General features: G+C 33.1%; 2 protein-coding genes and 2 long non-coding RNA genes across 5 annotated transcripts in view; 1 reads left to right on the top strand and 3 right to left on the bottom strand.

Moving 5' to 3' along the window:
* The window catches only part of lft (Limb expression 1 family member lowfat), a 30790-nt gene extending 30094 nt beyond the window's left edge, over window positions 1-696 (bottom strand). Inside the window, exon 1 of one of the 2 annotated variants that reach the window (XM_089696810.1) lies at window positions 536-696. In XM_089696810.1, coding sequence (XP_089552936.1) covers window positions 536-608 — 73 coding nt within the window. In that variant the 5' untranslated portion in view covers window positions 609-696. Of the gene's footprint in view, window positions 1-130; window positions 489-535 lie in introns of those variants that run through there. The other variant, XM_089696809.1, reaches the window with a different exon arrangement.
* Window positions 697-9654: 8958 nt separating this feature from the next.
* The window catches only part of LOC149488038 (uncharacterized), a 103919-nt gene continuing 91668 nt past the window's right edge, over window positions 9655-21905 (top strand). Inside the window, exon 1 of the long non-coding RNA XR_016315790.1 lies at window positions 9655-9732. This is a non-coding gene — a long non-coding RNA (uncharacterized LOC149488038). The remainder of the gene's footprint in view (window positions 9733-21905) is intronic.
* LOC149488044 (uncharacterized) lies at window positions 18439-18869 on the bottom strand. Its single transcript, XM_089695935.1, has one exon. The coding sequence runs from the start codon at window positions 18779-18781 to the stop codon at window positions 18509-18511; it is 273 nt and encodes a 90-aa protein (XP_089552061.1). The 5' UTR covers window positions 18782-18869; the 3' UTR covers window positions 18439-18508.
* LOC149488043 (uncharacterized) lies at window positions 19819-21029 on the bottom strand. Its single transcript, XR_016315706.1, has 4 exons — window positions 20487-21029; window positions 20299-20360; window positions 20089-20222; window positions 19819-19870 (listed from the first exon to the last, which is right to left on the bottom strand). It is a non-coding gene; the product is annotated as an uncharacterized LOC149488043 (long non-coding RNA).

The following is a 21905-nucleotide window of genomic DNA, read 5'->3' as shown; positions in this document are numbered from 1 at the left end:
TAAGTAAGTAAACTTTTTTATAGTTACATCCGGTTATAAAAAAATACGTAATAAGATAAATTATCGGCTTAGGAAAAGTATACATTAATTACATAAGACTTTAAAATAACACTCAATGAATAATAAATACCTTTATAAGTCTTTCCCCTTTGCCACATATTAAAATGGTTAGAATCTCGTTTACTAAAGAAATTCCAGCTTAAAACCATCAAATACTGTTGCAAATTTTGCGAAAGCTCCGCTCAAAGAACTTTTCTGCATCGGAGCTTTAATTAGCATTTTGTTTACGGCGTGAAAGCTCGCGAGTCAGCTGATTTGACGCGTCACTGTTGTCCGCAAAAAGCTTCTTATACACGATATAAATAAAGCTTTACAATATACTTAATAGCATTCGAATTGTGATTTAAATACTAATCCAATTAGGATGAAACGTTATAAACGGTACATATAATATCCGGGCACAATAAAAGCTTGCAAAATTGTAAAGGAATTGCACTAAAGTATGAGTCATAAAACAAAGGATGCGTAAGCTGACCTCTGTATACATCGTCGTAGAGGGGCGCGAGTGTGTCAGGCGCGCCCCAACGGGACGCCTCGGGGTACACCATTGGTGCACTAAGTCATCGCGCGGCACGTGCGCTTGCGCCGACGGCTACGCGCAGACTGAGCGCGAACGCAGCTTTGTGTTGCCGGATTATTTATGAATTGGTGCCATTATCCTTGAGAGTACAGAGACAGCTCCTTGAGATGCCAAATTCTGACCGGATCTCGTCAAAATATTTGCTAGTCTGAATGCGTAATCTTCAAACGATACCAGTATTGGAAGCTTTTTTATTTTGTTATATTTACAATTAGAATTGTAACACCGTAAAAAGTTACATCCTTGCGTCCCAATAAGAATGTACTATTATTCAATAAAATTTTACATTTATCGCCGACAAAATATCAACAATTTTTTATTTATACAAAAAAAAGAATAATTAATATTAAATCAAAAAGTGATCACCTCCTGTTCCCATGTCGGCGTAATTCTGCTCAACTCGGGGGCACGTCCGGGCAGCTGGCAGCCCCGCCGGCCCCCTCCCCGCGCAGCGCTCCCTCCGCGCCCCCTCCCCGCCGACCCCCGCTTCACTTTCGCACGGTCGCGAACTCGACGCGACACTGCTTTAATTGCAAGCGCTGCAAAACCGGATTTATAGTCTCGATACAGACTCCGCTGTCATGGCACTCACTGTATAAATTAACTAAGTCGAGTGTAAATTTAACTCTGTATTGAGACTGATTGCAAATTCAAGCTTATGGGTTATTTCTTGCTTATATTATGAGCGTGCTGGACTAATTTGCATTCGGTGCATTGGCAGACTAACACTTGCGTTCAGGCTAGTATACTGTGTTAATTAAGTAAATTTGAATTTCATTCAAAAATTACTAAAGACTTCGATTCGTAAAGCGTCTTCACCTTAAGCTTAATATTAAAATACAAATAGAGCGAACTGGACGACAAAAATAAATATAAATCAGAATCTAATTAGTCTTCTATAAATTATATCTAACACTCTACTTAACATAAAATTGAGGCTTAATAAAAGCTCTACATTCACACCATCTATAAACAACAAGTGTAAACAGCCTGTATCAAGGAAGTACGGTGAGGTGCGCAAGAGTGCAATTATCGTCAAGTGCCTAGAAGAGACATCAACGCGCGCCGTCACCGTGACGCTCTGTGGGTGGCAGTTTATTGTTGTTTTTTATTCTATTATTTGTTTAAATAATAACGTTTTTTATACTATTGTTATCGATTAGTAGATAGAGTAGTCTTTCATGTTTACTTATTGTAATTTGATTTGGATGATGATGAAAATATAAATGTTTCTTGCCGTTGTAGGTACCTACATAATAATATATATGTATATGTAATTTATATAGGTCAGTTACACTCTAAATTCTAAATAAGAATCCGTATTTTATATCCTTCAGGATCAAAAACTTCTGGGTAAAACTTCGTCTCTATACAAAAGCTTTAGTGCACGTAGAAAACTTATATAAACTTTATGTACTGTAATGTGGTGCGAACGATAAGTCACACTATAACTAAACTACGAATATGTACTTATAAAGTTTTCACTTGACATTCTTACGTATCCTTTTTTAAAATAAATAAATAATACAAATAAATTTGTGATATAATATGTAAAAACCAATCGAGTTACTAGGGAAATGCATCAAATTCTCTTCCAATACAAACAAAAGTTTATAATACAAAAAAAAACTGTCGTTTCATTCAACTTTTACTATTTCCCATTCAAGATATCTTCCTACATCTTAATTATCTCATCAAACCAATAAAACATACGCACAAAAATCGCAATAAAAACATAAATTGCTTAACAATTAAAACTTGTGAACAATGCTTTTAATTGTGAACAATTTTCACAAAAAACATCGTAATGATAGCAAAGATCACTCATTGCATACAAGCTTGCGTTCCATTCCTAGCCTTATGGCTCTTAAGGATAGGGTTGCCAACCGTACTATAATATATAGTATTGTACTATATTTCGGGTCTGCGTACTATATACTGTTGAAAACATATATAGTACGCAAAAATACTATATTTTCAACACCGACAAATGTTAAAAACAAATTCTTCATTAAAAAAAATAAGAACGCGCGTTTGAATAATTGTTAAGATGGCTAGTCGTATAATCATATAATCTACTAGCGACCCGCCCGCGCCCCGGCTTCGCACGGGTGCAATGGCGGCCGGCCGGTACCGCCGCAAACGCTACGTCCCGCAATTTTTAAATCTGTAATATCTTCGAAAATATTCACTTAAATCATACGGTGTAAAGGGCCATATAGATATATATTAAATGAACAATGTATTCAAGGTATTTAATTCGTTAAGGATTAATGCTGTATTGGTTAAAATCGCTTCGAAAATTAACCATTATTTGTCGTAAAAAGTAAATGACAAAAAAAGTTATTGTGGGTTATCCATAAGAGATAGACATATACCATCACGGACTTTTCTGTAGACCTTTTCAATGTGTACAATACTTAGTACATTATTTTGATAAAACTCGTAGGGTTCAGCCTGCGTTTGCAATGTAAGCGGAAAAAATGTAATTATTTACGACATCACATTAGAACCTCAAAAATAACAGTACTTCTCCACTATTTAATGGATGTAAACATTACATATAAACCTTCCTCTTGAATCACTCTATCTATTAAAAAAAACCGCATCAAAATCCGTTGCGTAGTTTCAAAGATTTAAGCGTACAAAGGGACATAGGGACATAGAAAGCGACTTTGTTTTATATTATACTAGATTTCCGCCCGCGGCTTCGCCCGCGTTTTCAAAGGAAAACCCGCATAGTTCCCGTTCCCGTGGGATTTCCGGGATAAAACCTATCCTATGTGTTAATCCAAGTTACCCTCTATATGTGTGCTAAATTTCATTGTAATCGGTTCAGTAGTTTTTACGTGAAAGATTAACAAACATCCATACATCCATACATCCATACATCCATACATCCATACATCCAAACAAACTTTCGCCTTTATAATAGTATTAAGAAAGATATTAAGATTACTATTACTATGTAGTGATGATAGTGATTGCGCATATACCAGTGGCGAGAAGAAAGAAACAGAAGTAGTGTATAATAATGTGTATAATAAAAAATGAGCTTTTGATTTATATTAATTTAAAAATTGAATGTGACAAAGCTTAACACTTATATTTTAAACAAAAAGCTGTTACACAGTGCAAGAAGTGCAAAAAAATATAGTTTTTATAAAAATAAATATATATTTGTCTATTTTTTTGTTTTTCCCATAAAATACTATATTTTTTTTAAATGTACTATATTTTTTTACACCTTATATTGGAAAATACTATATTTTGATAATGAAGTGTTGGCAACCCTACTTAAGGACCAAGTGTCTCTAATTGAAAAATCTACACTTCTACATTGTAGGCAAGCCTCTTTTTATATGTCGTCTGTAATTAATGGGCAGTGAAGTACGTGTAAATCTTCGGACACTTTTAAAAGATACTTTGTTGTAAATATTTATGGGTTAATGCAGAGTTTTTATTTATCTTTTGTTTCTCATGAACAATTATTTATATAATGGGCAAATAATAGTCAAACATCTTCAAAATGTTCACAAGAAATATAATGATTGAAGTCTGATTCTGACTACAAAACTAACTAGACTAAAACCTTATAAGAATCAAATAGGAAGACAAGTCTGTCTTCTAGTCACGTAGCTGTCTCGGCAAACGTTGTTCTGCCTTCCTTTTTTCACTTAGGGGTATGAAAAGTAGATGTTGTTGCCCCTTTGAGGGATCGCGTCGAGTTGCCGGTCACCCTGTATAATATCTTATGGTATATTATATCTTATATTAGTGTGTAAGTATATGTATTTTTAGTATCATCTATTTATGTTTAACTTTTTACCTACCTCCGCTGTACTTATTTATTGTTTTTCACACAATCTGTCGGTTGCCTGGAAAAGATTACTTGTTAGTAATAAGGCCGCCTTCTGTGTTGTATGTCCTATCTTAAGTTTTTATTGTACCTACTATTGTTATATTTGCAGCACAATAAAGTGTTTAAAATAAATAAAATATAAATGTTGGCCGATTCTCATACCTGGATAGGTATGAGAATCGGGTGATATGCACAGAACATTTCATGCGAATCGGTCCAGCCGTTTTGGAGGAGTATACTAACATTGTGACACGGGAAGTTTATATATCCTAACGCTTCACTGCAATACGGCGAATATCGCGTGCGGTCAGCGCCAGAGCCGAGCGTCCGCGTCGCAGTGGCCAGTGACTCATACAGCGTTTATTGACCAAAGATTAAAAGAAACAGAAGCGGTGAGTTACTACTTACTCCCTATCGATTACGAAGTACTGTTTTTATTATATATCAATAAAATAAGTTTTTCTTTTATACTTGAAATCTAAAAATGGTTGTGAAGAAATGTAGTACATGTTTGAAAAATGTAACTAGAAAACTACCTGGACTGGAATGTAGTAGATGCTCTAAAATTGTCCATGCAACTCCGGAATGTGCGAAATTAAATAATAAGCAACTGAGCACTCTACGGGCTTCAAATAGCCTAGAATGGAGCTGTGAAAATTGCCTTAAGAACATTTCTAATCGCTCCTCCTTCTTCACTCCCGAGGAAGAAAGTGAGGATGAAGACAATGGAGACGAAAACCCTAAATTAGTGAGTGTGGACATCAAAAAGCTACTGCATGATATAAGCCAGGAAATTAAAAAATCTATCAGGGAGCAACTCGAGGATTTTCAAAGGGCTCTCACTTTTGCCACTGATGAAGTCTCTGAAATGGGAGTTAAATTGGAGGCTCAAGAAACTAAGATAAAGAAACTGGAAAACCGTAACATGGAACTATGTAACCAAAACAAAAATCTAGAAATCCGTGTGGCCGCCCTAGAACAGCACATTCAAAATACTGAGCAAAAAAGCCTCTGTAATGCATTAGAGATTGCGGGTATTCCCAAACTACCGGAAGAAAATCTCAAATCTATCGCTACTTCCATCGCAAATAAACTAGACATCAAGGTCATAGATATAGAATCTCTTCGTCGAATGCCTGGACGCAATGAGAAACCAGGACAGATTTTTATAGAACTAAAAAGTCCCGAGATGCGTGATCAGTGGGTTGCGGCAGCTAAATCTAAAGAAATATTTGTTAAGGACCTGAAGCTCCCAACGTGCACTACTTCTACTGCTGCAGAACGTATTTACATACGTGAGGCCCTCACACCAAATATGAAAACGGTACTGTATAATGCTAAACACAAATTACGCGGAACCTACAAATACGTGTGGCTTAAGAGGGGCAGAATATTTGCAAAGAAAGCCGATGGAGATAAACCTCATATAATTCGTTCTGTAGGTGATATTGATTTGCTACTAAAATAGATATTAATACTACTTGTCATTTAAATTTAGTTTTTAGATGTATTCTGTTTGACTTATATTTATTATGGCTTCATGTAATATTAGTAATAACAACCCAACAGAAATATTGAATTGTATAGATATAGAATGTTTTTTGAACAAGTTGCCATACACGAAGTATCAATTTTTGTGTATGCATGTTAACATACGCTCCATATATAAAAATTTCTGTAAACTCTTGCAAATAACAAGCTCCTCCATGTTTGTATTCGATATGATCGTTGTATCAGAATGCTCAATATCAACCGAGGTCTCCAACCTATTTAATATACCTGGCTATGTAATGTACTCTAAATTGCGTGATAATAAGAGAGGCGGTGGTATTTTGGTTTATGTTCGAAATTATTTAAAGTTTACGGAAAAAACTGTACCTAGTAATACATTTGAAAACTTATGTGGAACATTAAGTTTAGGTAATAAATCTACTGAAGTCGTTGCAATATACAGACCACCATCATCAAATAAAACACAATTTATACACGAACTACGCAAACTATTATCAGCAGTAAACAAAAGTACGTGCAAAGATGTAATAGTTTTAGGAGACATTAATATTGACCTGAAAGACTCTAAAAACGATACACGTGATAATTATCTTGACATGCTTTCCGAATTTGGTTTAATGTGTGGCATATCAAACTACACACGCATAGAACCTAGGGATAATAAAATCACAAAATCTTGCATTGACCACATTTTCACTCGTACTGACGACACGTCATACACTGCAGCAGTTGACACGGTGTTAGCTGATCACAAAATTGTAATTATGGCATCCGTATATCCAGACACGTTAGCTTATCGCTATAATACAAAACCAAATAGAGCTACCCGAACACAATTTGAAAAATTAAAAAATATAGATTTTGAATGTACTAACCATATGAAGAACCCAGATGAAATATATAATTACATACATACACACTTCAAAAATGCGTCAACTGAACACGATAATAAAAAACACAACAATTGTAATGCATTTCCCTACTATGGATGGATGAACGAAAACTTAAGTAAACTGTGCAAAAAACGCGACTACCTATTTCATAAATGGAGAGCTGATCCAAACAATCATATCCTCAGACTGCAGTATACTAAAGTTCGAAATAAAACTAATAAACTACTTGAATATTACCGAAATAAATACTATGAAAATAAAATAAAAACTAACTACGGCAATCCGAGCAAGTTATGGCAAATTATAAATAACATATGTGGTAGGGAGTCAAAAAGTATTGATGAATCAATACTTAAAGCGTTTGAAGCCCAAAATATATCAGTGAAACAAATTGCAAATAAATTTTCCGTTGAATTTTATAACTCTATAAAAAATATTATTCCAAACTGCACTGAACGCCTATTTAAAGAGTCTAAAAATGTCCCGCCAAATGTATGTATGAGATTTCAAAAAACAACACACAATAGGGTCTCCAGTGTTATTAAAAATCTACACAATAAAAAAAGTCCCGGCATAGATGGAATAAGAAATGTGGACGTTAAATATATATCAGAAAATCTTACTGTTGCTATAGTTAACCTTATAAACGTCTCGGTCCAGACAGGTAAATATCCAGATAAGCTAAAAGTAGGATGTATCCGACCAATATTTAAAAAAGGGACGCACGATGACCCTGTGAACTATAGGCCAATTACATTACTCTCGTCAATTGATAAAATAGTCGAAAAAGTTATTAGTGATCAAATACATAAATTTTATAATGATAATAATATAATCTCTACTAATCAATACGGCTTTCAATCTGGAAAAAGCACCAATGCCCTTCTATCAGACTTTACTGATACCGTAAACTTAAATCTGAACGAAAAAAACACATTCTGGTGCTATTTATTGATTTTTCCCGCGCCTTTGAAACCCTTGATCATGAGAAACTAATATATAGATTGGAGGATAGTGGATTGGCCGGTACTTTACTGGCTTGGTGCAAAAGTTATCTGCAAAATCGCAACAACTTTGTCAGAATTGGTAGTACGTATAGTGATGCTACAAAGGTGGACATGGGAACAGCGCAGGGTTCTGTGCTGGGCCCCTTGCATTTTCTGGCATACGTGAATAAAATGGGAGAAGCAATAGAACACTCCAAGATATTTCAATTTGCTGACGACACATGCCTTTTAGTATCCCATAAAAATGTTGACACAGCGATGAATTTGCTTCAAGATGACTTCGATAACCTGTGCAGATGGTGTCATGATGCTGGATTAGTAATAAATTCACGAAAAACGAAATTAATGCATATCAAATCTCCCCACATTAACGGTAATCTATATCAAAGTATAAAAAATCATACGCATAAGTGTATGCATTGTAAACCACATGCGACAACTTGCGAATGTGAAACTGTTGAGGCTGTCGACTCCTACACTTACTTAGGTGTAATAATCGATAACAGATTCAACTGGAGGATGCACATTGAAAAGGTGTGCAATAAACTTCGATCTTTTCTGGCAGTCTTGTATATTATTAAAAACAGATTACCATATAAAACAAGACTGTTGCTGTACAATGCTTTTGCTGATTCTATAATATCATACGGCCTAAGTAGCTATGGTAGGACTTATAAAACATATATGCAAAGGATTCTGAACATACAAGTTCGAATTCTCAAAAAAATTGTGTCGCCGCAAATAAAAATAAAATTTAAAAATGACATACCTAAACTTTTCAAACATTGCAGTGTCCTGCCAATTAATTATAAATTTGAATTTCAGTTGCTCAAAGAAAACTTCTTCAACACAAAATATCAAACATTAAATTCACACTCTTACCATACACGGAACACTACTCTTAATAAATTAATTAAACCATTCTCAAAAAACATGTATGGCCAACGACGTACCGCGTTCTTGTTACCAGATATCTTGAATGGGTTGGATATTAATTTAAGAAATTGTATTACCAAAATAAACATAAAACGTAAACTTAAGCAATATTATCTAGACAAACTGTAGTTGATGTTATAGTTATAAGTATCTATAAAAAAAACTGTTATTTTTGTGCAATCTTTAGACTCAATTTATGTATTCTACAGTTAAACCGAAATTGTTTTGTTATAAATTATTGTATACGAACATTACTATAAACCTCAGTGGTTTTTTAATTCACAACTGTACACTAATATATCTGTAAACCTATTTTGTTTCTGATAATAAATAAAAAAAAAAAAAAAAAAATATATTAGAAGATAGTACCAAGTAGAAGTAATATTCTCGTAAAAACAGCCGCTTTATAATTGGAAACATTGATACTTTATCAGAGTTTATCAGGATCCCGCGTGAAGACAGTTAATTTCAATATAAACTCCGCGAACCGTATTTCAATTTATTAGCGACTTCCTTTAACGGTAATACGAGAACTACCCGCACTAGAGACTAAACTTGCATTTATCTTGAATCAAGATTCGTCGATAATGACTCGTGAGAATTAATTGACAACTAGAATTCACAAATTCATTTGCATATTATATTACGTTCGTACTAATCAATCCACGATATTCGAAACGCTTTATTAAAGTTAATCGTTTTATTTTCTTGCTTTATTTATTTTTAAATCTAGTTATAAAGTGCTAAATGCTTGTCACGTTATTATTTTAATCAAGATTAAACTTCATTCTCATTTTATTGTTAACTAGGTTTCCGCCCGCGGCTTCGCCCGCGCAGTCAAAGAAAAACCCGCATAGTTCCCGTTCCCGTGGGATTTCCGGGGTTGCGTCATTTTCCTGGGATAAAAAGTAGCCTATGTCCTTTCTCGGGTATCAAAATATCTCCATACCAAATTTCATGAAAATTGGTTCAGTAGTTTAGGCGTGATTGAGTAACAGACAGACAGACAGAGTTACTTTCGCATTTATAATATTAGTATGGATTTGAAACCATTTTTTAAAGATTGAAGAGGATGGTTCGAAATTTAAAAATTTTATTATAAACTAGCTTTCCGCCCGCGGCTTCGCCCGTGTTTTCAAAGAAAAACCCGTTCCCGTAGGATTTCCGGGATAAAACCTATCCTATGTCCTTTCTCGGGTATCAAAATATCTCTATATCAAATTTCATGCAAATTGGTTCAGTAGTTAAGGCGTGATTGAGTAACAGACAGACAGACAGAGTTACTTTCGCATTTATAATATATATTAGTATGGATTGCCTTTTTCAAGACTTTACTCCAAACAATATTTACCTAAATGAAATCCTTATTGAAAACAACATTAATTAGTTGGTAAATTTTAATAATTATTATGTCTGATAAGTTGTAAACATACAAGCATTTATAAACACATAACGGTATATTATATTAGGTATGTATGTGAGAGGACACTGACACAAGGAATATGAAATAATAACGTCGATAACATTCTTACAAATAAAATGGTTAAGTGCGAGTCAGACTCGCGATACTAAGGATTCCGTACATCTGAACGTACAACTGCATCAAAAATTGTCACTCATCCAATTTATAACCGCGCCAACTGTTGCTTAACCTAAAATTTTAATTATTTTTTGTTAAGGTGGCGATAAAGACGATCGATGAAAATTTCAGATCCAACCTAGTGACAGAAGGACGGATAGATAGAGAAGTCTCAGTAATAGGGTCTCGCTCAACCTTTTGATACGGAACCCTAAAAAAGAATACCAAAGGCCCCTAAGAATAAGATAAGAGCATAGACAATATAGAGATGGTATAGAGCTTGATTAACTGATCCTAATATATTACCCAAGTCGGCATCGGGTATATCTTAAAAATAGGATATCATTCGATCCTACAGGCTATCTACTATCTACAGAATACCTACCTTTAAGCCACTGTTTTTCTTTTCTATACTTTTTATAATATAAATTGAATTCTATATGATCAATGTGCCAAAATCAGTTTTTTTTATTAACTTCATCGCACATAGGTTCTTTAGATATAAGGCGATAAATTGATCACTAAGATTCCTTTTGTGCAAAAATTAATTTGATTCAAGGACCATATTTTTGACGATTAGGACGACGCCGAATATTTTTTTCTGTTCAAATATTGTATTTCAAAGTATCTAAATTGTAGATACGAACTCACCAAAATTTCTTCAATATTAATCTAAAAACTCTATCAACTTTTACTCGTCAGAAGAATATATGATCGAAAAACATTCTAATACCGCTGAGAATACGTAAGTAATACCGAAATGGCGTTAAATGTACGAAGGTTGGATACAATACAATATCTACATATATTTCAACACAATCCATCTCGATTAATTCCCTCAGGCTACACAATGTTCAATGCCTAACCTCAAATTATGTACATACGAAATTTCTGTAAATAAAACGAGCGTGACTGTAAATCTGATGTGTTATTTAGTATCAAATCGATAGTAATTAATCATTCAGTTGGAATTCTCGGGGTTAAACAAATTAGGTCAATTAATTTAATTAATGCGTGTACTAATTTGATTTTAAATATTATAATATGTTCATTCAATGCTAGGTGAAAAATTTGAAATAGATAAATAAGAAAATTATGACAATTCGAGGTGCTCGCTTGACTAAAATACATTTGCCTCATACTTACTTATTTGTCTTTATCTTGCAGGTTTTTCTATCTACTTAGCATGAACGTCCTGTCAAAAACCAAGTAATAAATTAATGAACAACTAGTAATTTAAACTCTATAGGTATTACATTCACAGACCAAATATGAATTAGCACAAACATAAACGTAGGTATTTGTTAATCGCGATCCTTTGAAAGTTGTAAAATATAGAGCCGATTAAATTTACATAAAACTTTACGTTTGTTTTATCAAGTTCAATTCACATATAAAGCTTTAATCTAACCGCGATTCACTTGTTATTATTAGTAATTTCATGTTTCTCGCAACCTTTAAATAAACTTACATGGGTAATATAAACAGTGGATTATATGCTCCAACTCATATCAGTCAGTGTTGCTATTATTTTTACCTATTTAATTGAAAACTGCATCGTTTTTATTTCTGTATAAAACAAGACATTAAACTTAATAGTTATGTTTCTGTTTATGTCCTAGCAAATTAACTTCAAGGATTTTAAAAACTACGAGGGTACTTCATACAAAAATGTATCAGCCACTTATCAAGTCAATTACAAAATACATCTCATAGAATAATTATACTAGAAAATGCTTTATCTTAAGCCCTAACAAGGTCTAAAGACACAATTAAGACGTATCGGTCAATCTAACTGAATAACGTAATGCGACAAGGTGACGTCAATCACCATTAGGATAAACGGCCCGTGAACAGTAACTAGACATTAGGTACACGTTTCATACGTCAATAATCGTAGTATACATGGCGTATACAGGGTATGCAGTATGCACTATGCAGTGTGGCGACTTGCGACATTTATGTGTCAAGCATTATTACGCCAAACTCGACGCACAAGCACTTACCAAAAATATTGAAAAGTCTTCTTCTTCTTTTTTGTGTATGGCTTTCCCGATCCTAATAGAGACGGATTCTGTCAATGTCCAGTGAGACGTACGTTTTTATGACTATAATTTTTATGAAATAATAGTTTAGCTATTACTTCATAAAAATCATGTCTCTGATCATCTGTTCAAAACTGGACATTCGCAGAATTCATCAAAAAGAATCTGAGGTCAGCTTATAAGAGTGTATGGACATATTATACCTAGTAGGAGTAACTTTGTTGCTACCGCAAGGGATGTGAAATCATTGTGTAAAGTAAACAAAACTTCACAAAGGGGTTTCCATTTATCCGTTGAGTCGAAATAAGTCCACTGTTGGATAAGTCTCCGGCACAATGAAGAGTTTAGGTCAAGTTACGATATCTATACGTGAAAAGTAAAATTATTATAATACTAGCCTTAAAATCAAGCTAAAGCTTTTCTGTAGTAATGTATTAGTTTATAGATTCCAAGCTTTCATGTAAGTACTTATGAACGTTTGGTACGTGGTAATTAATTTATAAGGATGTCTATTTATTAGATGACGTTGGAAAATTTAATAATATTGTATGGAAATGTCATTTCAATTTCAAAATTTGCTACTTATATTATGGCACTCATAATGTGCTACTCATAAACCTAGTAGAGTCTGAAGAATCTCAACATTTCTTTGAATATTTTTTTAAAAAGTGAGCAGATTATTTAGAGGCCTTAGTTCATAAATGAAAAATCTATTTTTTATATGTACTTATGTATTGATCTTTATAAAATTATACTAAACTATTTAGGTAGGTATTTATTTAAACAGTTATTTCTCTTTTTTGTTTTTATCTAATTTCAAGCAGCCTATTAACGCGTAGACCATTTGTAAAGTACATTCAGAAGTCCTATATCCTGCTAGGGCAAAGGGGGAACACCGAATAACGAGTGTGATCGTTGATTGTCTCAAACAGGAGCGGTGAACTATGCACAGTGCAGCGGGCGGGAAGCCGACGCAACAGGTTTGTGTTTTAAATTCGCGATAAAAAATATCTGCAGCGTCGTGTCATTAGCCGCGCGATGTCCTCCGCCCCGCCTGCATTTATTAATCTTATTCGGAGAAATCGGCGCATCACCCCCCCTCCCCTCGCCTCGCCTTGATGCCGCTAGTGAGTGCCGATTGATATCGATCTTTTGATGTCAACAATCTTTGGGTTTTTGTCGCACTTGATGATGCGTGTTTATAGATAGCATGAATAGGTAAGTAGTTAGTTAATATATTACTTTATGCGTAAAAAATGGGTGTCGTTTTTAGCATTGAACTTCTAAGCTACTTGTATCCTGGCATTCCCGAAAGATATCTATTAGAAATAGATAAACATAATATAATTTAACCTTTCATACAAGACCTGCAAATAACCCACCTGAAAAAAATATCCAACTTTTATCCCAGACATCGCAGAATAGATAATCCGGATAGTTTGGGCTGAAGTCCGCTTGAGCAAACATAAATATTACCATTTGCGCTATTTCTCATATTTAGAATAGAGGCTTAACATCAAATACATTTTGCCACATAAAATTTATATCATAATAAAAAATCTAGATCTTATCGATAAAGTTATCATATCGATAACACCACAACCCTACGTACTCGTTCACTCAGCATGCGACATTACCTTGAATATGTTACCCACATACGCAGGACAGGCAATATAAAAACCAGCACTGACTTCATCGAATTTCACTGTACTTGCCATAAAAAGTATTTTTAATCTGTGATCACAAATGGAGTTTCGTTTCAGGTTTGCACGGCGTTGATTTTATCTTTAATTGATATCGGGTGCAATTTAAGGTTGATATTCAAATGAAGGCTTCGCAAATTATTCGATCATTGTATAAATACATTCGTTTAGCATTTTACTGGTTTTTATATTTAAACACTGCGTTTATATTATAAACAGAATTGTATCGTTTTATCTTTATAATGAGTCATAGCTATTTAAATGGTCAATGCCTCACTGGTTAAGGATGTATTAAAGATTCTCAGAACTTAGTTTATGCTAGTTTCGTTGTATAAAATTCGTACTACTGTCTACCGCGTTCCGATATTTTTCAGGAATATATACTATTAGTATTCACCACTTGTTCCAAAATACGTATGTAATTAATACAATTAAACGTATTATCATACGTATAATATCATATCTTCATTTTATAAATTGTTTCAGAATATTTTAGGTATATAACTAGGTACTTATATCAAAAAATGAAAAAGCAATCGCATCTTATACAGCCGTTCTAATGATAAACAATAGACATTAGACAGACAGCTATAAAATATTTGAAAATTTTTATTTATAAATTTAGATATCAGCATTAACTTAATTATAGAAATTAGTAACTTTAAAACAGATATAAATACAGATGTTTTGAAATTACAGGTAAACACTTCAATTTGAACTGTACAATTAATTGAAGAGCATCATCACTACATAGTATAAAACAAAGTCGCTTTCTCTGTCCCTATGTCCCTTTGTACGCTTAAATCTTTGAAACTACGCAACGGATTTTGATGCGGTTTTTTTTAATAGATAGAGTGATTCAAGAGGAAGGTTTATATGTATAATAACATCCATTAAATAGTGGAGAAGTACTTACTGTTATTTTTGAGGTTTCTAATGTGATGTCGTAAATAATTACATTTTTTCCGCTTACATTGCAAACGCAGGCCCTACGAGTTTTATCAAAATAATGTACTAAGTATTGTAGGGTACTGGCACTAGTAGTCAGCCCCGCACTAGTACTCAGCCTTTTTCGGTTTAAAACCAATATAAATAGTTCATTATTCGAAATTAACCAATCAATTTATTTTAAATTGGTTCTGAGACCTTTCATTGGTTGAAAAAAATCCAAACATGTTTGATAAGTGGCTGCGAAGTACATTAAATATGAGTTTATTCCGACGTCGTCAGCTGACGAGGCCACAAGCGATGCGAGTGCTATTTTTTCGTTAGTGGAAAGCGTTCGCAGAAATGGTAACTTATTTAATTTTTCTATAATATTTATGACACGTTGTATTCGAATTTATATTTATCAAGAGTTTAGGCATTGTATCCAATTATGAAGTATATTATTTTTCTTAAGAATTATTAAATAATGAAGTGGCCGACTACTGCGTCCCGTTTTTATATACATTATCTAGTACTCAGCCAACCCCGGCTGACTACTGGTTTTATCATTTTTAATTATAAAACCAGTAGTTAGCCGGGGTTGATTATCATTTTTAAGTTCAGAATTTATCCTTTTATCTATAATACTCATACCATATATATTTGTATCACAAACCCAATAGTCGGCAATTTCAATAGTTCAATTTTGTTACATGGCTGAGTACTGGTGAACCTAGATCCAGTGCTCAGCCGTTCATAATTAAATTGTTTCTTAAAGAGTTTCTTATTTATTTCACTGTTTTTTTAAACTTAGTACCTATTACTAATTGTTAATTAATGTTCTTAATCTTTAAGCTTAAAACTATTGATCTCAAGAGAGGCTGACCACTAGGTGGCAATACGGCTGAGTATTAGTTTTTGGCGGCTGAACACTGGTAAAAAGTGCCATATTTTGTTCAAACGTATATTTCATTGTATCAGAGATTAAGTTTGTTACTTTTGTTAATTTTGTGATAAAGTTAAATAAATGAGTAAGTTCATTTATTTAACTTTATCTCTATATATTTTAATATATATTTTAATTCATTCAAAAGACTTTTAATTTACTGTTTCTAATATTTTCATATATGAGTTTGAACCCAAACTTACCACTAAAAGGCTGACTACTGGTGCCAGAACCCTACACATTGAAAAGGTCTACAGAAAAGTCCGCGATAGTATATGTCTATCTCTTATGGATAACCCACAATAACTTTTTTTTGTCATTTACTTTTTACGACAAATAATGGTTAATTTTCGAAGCGATTTTAACCAATACAGCATTAATCCTTAACCAATTAAATACCTTGAATACATTGTTCATTTAATATCTTATATATAAAATTCTCGTGTCACAATGTTAGTCTGCATACTCCTCCGAAACGGGTGGACCGATTCTCATGAAATTTTCTGTGCATATCGGGTAAGTCTGAGAATCGGCCAACATCTATTTTTCATATGTACCACGAGCGAAGCCGGGGCGGACCGCTAGTAGATCTATATGGCCCTTTACACCGTATGATTTAAGTGAATATTTTCGAAGATATTACAGATTTAAAAATTGCGGCGGTACCGGCCGGTAAATATGTATAATGAAATTCTTTCAAGCGGGCCAGAAGAAAAGACCGAAGTCGGTAGGTACCTACAATATTATACTGCACAATAATATTTCCTTTAGAAAATTAGTAGCGATGTTTTTTATTCAAATATTAATATATGAAAATAACCTTTGAATTTTCCAGCATCTCCAGCTTCAAATAAAAACTATTACTTTTAGCGCGAAAGCTATGATGTATTTAAAAAAAAGTTTTTGTATGAATGTATGTGGATGTTTGGAATTGGATGTAGAACATTTGTTACTCTTTAAATTGAATAATTCTTAATATTGAAATAAGTACTCGTTTTAGACCGCGGGTCCGTCTGCATGAAATCTCGCGGCTACATAAAATATATTTTGTGGAAATAAACGAAGACAATGAATTAATTAATTTAATGTTAAAGAATTCATCAGCACTTGCATATTTAATTTGCAAATCAAATCCTACTAATATTATAAATTCGAAAGTTTGTGAGGATGTGTGTGTGTTTGTTACTCTTTCACGCAAATACTACTGAACCGATTACAATGAAATTTAGCACACATATAGAGGGTAACTTGGATTAACACATAGGATAGGTTTCATCCCGGAAATCGAACGGGAACGGGAACTATGCGGGTTTTCTTTCAAAACGCGGACGAAGCCGCGGGCGGAAAGCTAGTTGTATAATAATTTTAATACGCAATGTATTAATAAGGTATTATTCTACTCGGTATATTTCCTAGTGCAGTAAGTGCGTTTTAATCCAGTGGTACTTGATTCAATTCCCAATGAAGGCTAAGAAAGCCAAGTAACAAAAGTCAAATATTTTTTACTTCAGATGTTATCAATGGTATTTTCTTTGTTGTTCATTTTTTTTTTTTTTTGATTCAATGCGTCCACCATTATTTATTATACGTAAGTATTACATATTTATGAAAGAAAAAATCAAGTCAACTAATAAAATATCTTGAATCTAATCAAAACATAATGCCTTAGTTGCAAAAAATAAAATATTTTTTGTAGGCATTTTATTTTCTTTACTTTAGATTTTCTAAAAAACAGTTTCATGTCTTATAAGCTTTTTCTTTTTCAAGCTACATTAGCTAAAAATAATGGCCAACTCTTGCATTTTATGTCTGGACAATTAAAATCAGAAGGTCCCTTAACATTTCAGCTTTTTATTCTAAGTTACTTCCCTGAGTATGTAGTTACTTTAATTTAAGAAACAGCCTTTCATGGAATGAAAATTAAAATGTTATGGCTAATTGTAATTTTTCAGAAATGTATATTATCAAAAATGAAATGTAAAAATTCATCGCTCAATGTCACTAAGGGTTAACAAATTTTGTCATTTGTGAATTTCCAAATATACAGCAAAATAAGTAGAGCTATTTTAAAGAAGTATCTAGGAGTATGCACAGCGCAAATTACTGGACCTTTTTGAGCTGAAGTTTGACATGCAGATAGCCACTATGTTGAAGACATCTGGAAACTATTTTGATATATTCTAACCCCAAGGAGAAAATAGTTTATACCTTGAAAATTTTATTTAACAAAAGGGCAAAGCTGCAGGTAACAGCTTGTATTTTATAAAGCAAGTTGCCTAGTGAAAGTATTTTCAACATTTCTCAAGTAGTATTCGATTATATTCATTAGAGACTTTGTACCAGTCACAACTTATAATGAAAATAGATATATAAACTAAAACACACATACTTTCTTAAATAATTTATTATTATATTAACTTACATAACAATATTTACATAGATATTAACATGAAGCTTGTTATTTGGCAGGTGCAGGGGCCGTTGGAGCGGCTGCCACCCTTTGTTGAGCTGCTGATAACTGTGGAGTATCCGTAGCTAGAGCCCTCAACTGCTGTTCTGCTGCAGCATTCACCATTTTAGTCACATTTGCCTTCATTTTATTCTTTTCCACTGCCTTAACTTTACTGCGCACTGGCGCGTTATTACGCTTTGTTACTGCTTTTCCTTTCACCTTTTTCACTTTCGCGCCATTTGGCAACTTACTTTTAACTTTCATTTTACCCTGAGCCATTATTATGGTTTAAACTTTAAATTCGATGGTTTTATTTAATTTTATAAATATAACCTCTGTTCACTGTAAACAAATATCACAACGTGAGCAAAATGTCAAAATAAACTTGAAAGCTGTCATGTGTCAAACATGACATCCGTAAGTCGCGTTCAGAACTTTTAAAAATCATGAGAGTATCATGTTTAGATAATATATTTACAATAATTATTTAAATTAATATTATGTGATATTAAATCATTAAGTGCGGCCAAGAATGCAACTATTATTTCAGAAACTGTTTTAAAATTTCTAATTTCTAGGTCCACAGTATGATATTTTAAGCTTTACCTAGATAACGAGTAGAAAAATTCAGTATAGTCAAAAGTCCTTAATTTATATTTATTGGTAAATCATTTTAGATGACTTAATATTATCTTAAGACGATACACAAAAAAAAATCCACTGCTTGGCGGGTGGAGTCTAATAGCTCGCTATCGCGAACGCGGGTGTGCGCGAAGTCATTCTTTCAAACTCGCCGCGCTGCCGCTGGCCGACTCGGGACAAACATGTATGGAGTCGTCATACAGTTATAATATTGTTATACATTTATTTAATTGTTGATTTATTGGTTTTATTTTCTTGCTTATAAACAAATAATCTTCTTTTTAACAACTACTTAGACATTATTAATAATTATTATTATTTCGTAATGTTTACTTTATTACAAAATAATACAGGTTATAATAGGTGCGGTCGGAATGATATTTTTTAAAATAAAAAAATTGTTTTAAAAAAAACACAAAATATATTGACGCATGTATTTATTTTTTGCACTCTATTATAATTGTAATTATTCATTACAAATAATCAAAATAAAATAGCCAGAACAAAGTTAGGCCCTGGTAGGGTAGGTAGGCAGGTACAGCAATGTGAGACGAACACTGGCTTATTTATACCAATAATAATGTATTATAAACATTAAATTAAGTTTACAACAAAAATACATAATATTAGCTAATGTGAAAACGAATCAACCAATCATCCCACACCAATGACATAATATGCACACAAATATTCATCAAAATCGGTTCATGTGATTAGGAGGAGTGACTGCAGCGCCATCTTCCGGGCCCAATTGTGTTTCCAGATCACCCAGGAACTCAATTTAATATACTTACACAAAATTTTTCGAAATGAAAACTCACATTACTATGTAAATATGAATATAAACCTGTTTTAGTACTATGCAATTTCCCGCACAGGTGTAGTAAGTATAAATGAAATAAATATCAACATCAAATTCTTTATAAAACATACTTATCTACCACCTACTAAGAAATGTAATTCTTTATTTTTTTAAAATATAATACTACTCCAATTAGCTCCTGTTCCATATTACATCCACCATACTTCCACTAAGTTCACCATGATTTTTTATTTCTTTGCACTTTGTTGCTTTTTGCTAAAAATGGAATCATGCGATAAAACCAGTAGAGCGTTGATAACATACATATTTTTGACTGAATAAAGGTACTTACGAAGGAGTGGGTTCACATTGTGAACAATCAGTGGGTTTATTTTGCTTCTGGATTCCGGATTTCTGAAAAGATTATCTATGCTATAAATGAAAAAATCTTACACATTCGTTATGTACTTAAAACAGGGGTACATATCAAACATCGTCTATAATACAATTATCATCAAATTTAAAATAAAACCAACTTACTTCATTAATTTGTTCCAATTGTAAGCATTCTTTTTCCTCCAACCTTTATGTTTCTTCTTCTTATTTTCTTTATTGTCCCCATTTGTCTCATTTTGTCTTATCGTGTTGTCACCCTTTGTTACGATTACGCGAGCGATACAAGTTCCCCGTGTGACGGCCGTAGCGGGAATGACTCGTGCAGCGATCGGGGTAGGAAGGTACAGGGCGGCTCTCGCTATATTGGCTGGTCGCGCGCTAATTTCAAGTATTTCTTGTTTATTTCAAAACCATCGCATATTTCAAAATTCTAAATCGGTAGACGTATAGGTTGTATATTTTATAGTTAATATCCAAAAAGTCGTAACTTTACGTTTGTTATTTTGAAGATGCCAGAGATTAAAAAAAAATAACAATGACAACTTTGTATTTTTTTTCTATCGAGAAAATATCATGGAATCATGTTTCTAAAACGGTAGACGTATTATGTTACTATTGAACTTTCTTGTCAAGAATTTTCATCACGACAACTTTAATAATATAAAAATTACGAAGGTTTAAAAAGGGCCGTAAATGTTAGAAAAATTAATTCATCACCTTAATATTATGTTCAGCATTATATGAATGCAATCAACTACATGAAACCTGTTTTCCTTGGTCACGACATCACGCGTCAACGGGTGGACCGATTTCGATAATTCTTTTTTTATTATATTCCTTGAAGTACGAGGATGGTTCTTATGTAGAGAAAACGTAAATATGTACCACGGGCGAAGCCGGGGCGCTAGTTAGATATAATAATCATAAGAACAGAATCGATGTAGTATTAGAAATAGACTGACCTATTTATTTTATTAATAACTAGCTTTCCACCCGCGGCTTCACCCGCACAGTCAAAGAAAAACCCGCATAGTTCCCGTTCCCGTGGGATTTCCGGGATAAAACCTATCCTATTTCCCGGGGTAAAAAGTAGCCTATGTCCTTTCTCGGGTATCAAAATATCTCTATACCAAATTTCATGCAAATTGGTTCAGTAGTTAAAGCGTGATTGAGTAACAGACAGACAGACAGAGTTACTTTCGCATTTATAATATTAGTATGGATTAAAAATAAACCTTACAATATCCAAAATATCTTGAACTCACAAATAGGATAGGAAATGGACTTTTATTATCTCAATTACTTATAAAAAAGTATTATGTGTCACTGTTTTCATTATAATATGCATTATTACAAAAGTATAATACATATAGCTTATTGTTTTAAAATACATACACTATGCATTTCAAAATCACAATAAGCTAGTAGCCATGTTTCACAAAGGAATATTTTAATATTATATTTTAAACAACAACTAGTTGTTCAAAATTCAGAGATCATGAATGTTTCTTGTGCATGCTTTGGAAACACGGAATTGTATTAGTAGGGTAGGAATAATTGTAG

Source organism: Colias philodice, chromosome 6 (genome assembly GCF_061535455.1).
Source record: "Colias philodice isolate Cphi_HAF_F1 chromosome 6, ilColPhil1 Martin Lab GWU primary, whole genome shotgun sequence".
NCBI classification, from domain to species: Eukaryota; Metazoa; Arthropoda; class Insecta; order Lepidoptera; family Pieridae; genus Colias; species Colias philodice.
Note: the sequence above shows the minus strand (reverse complement) of the source record. Positions and strands in the feature narration are given on the sequence as shown.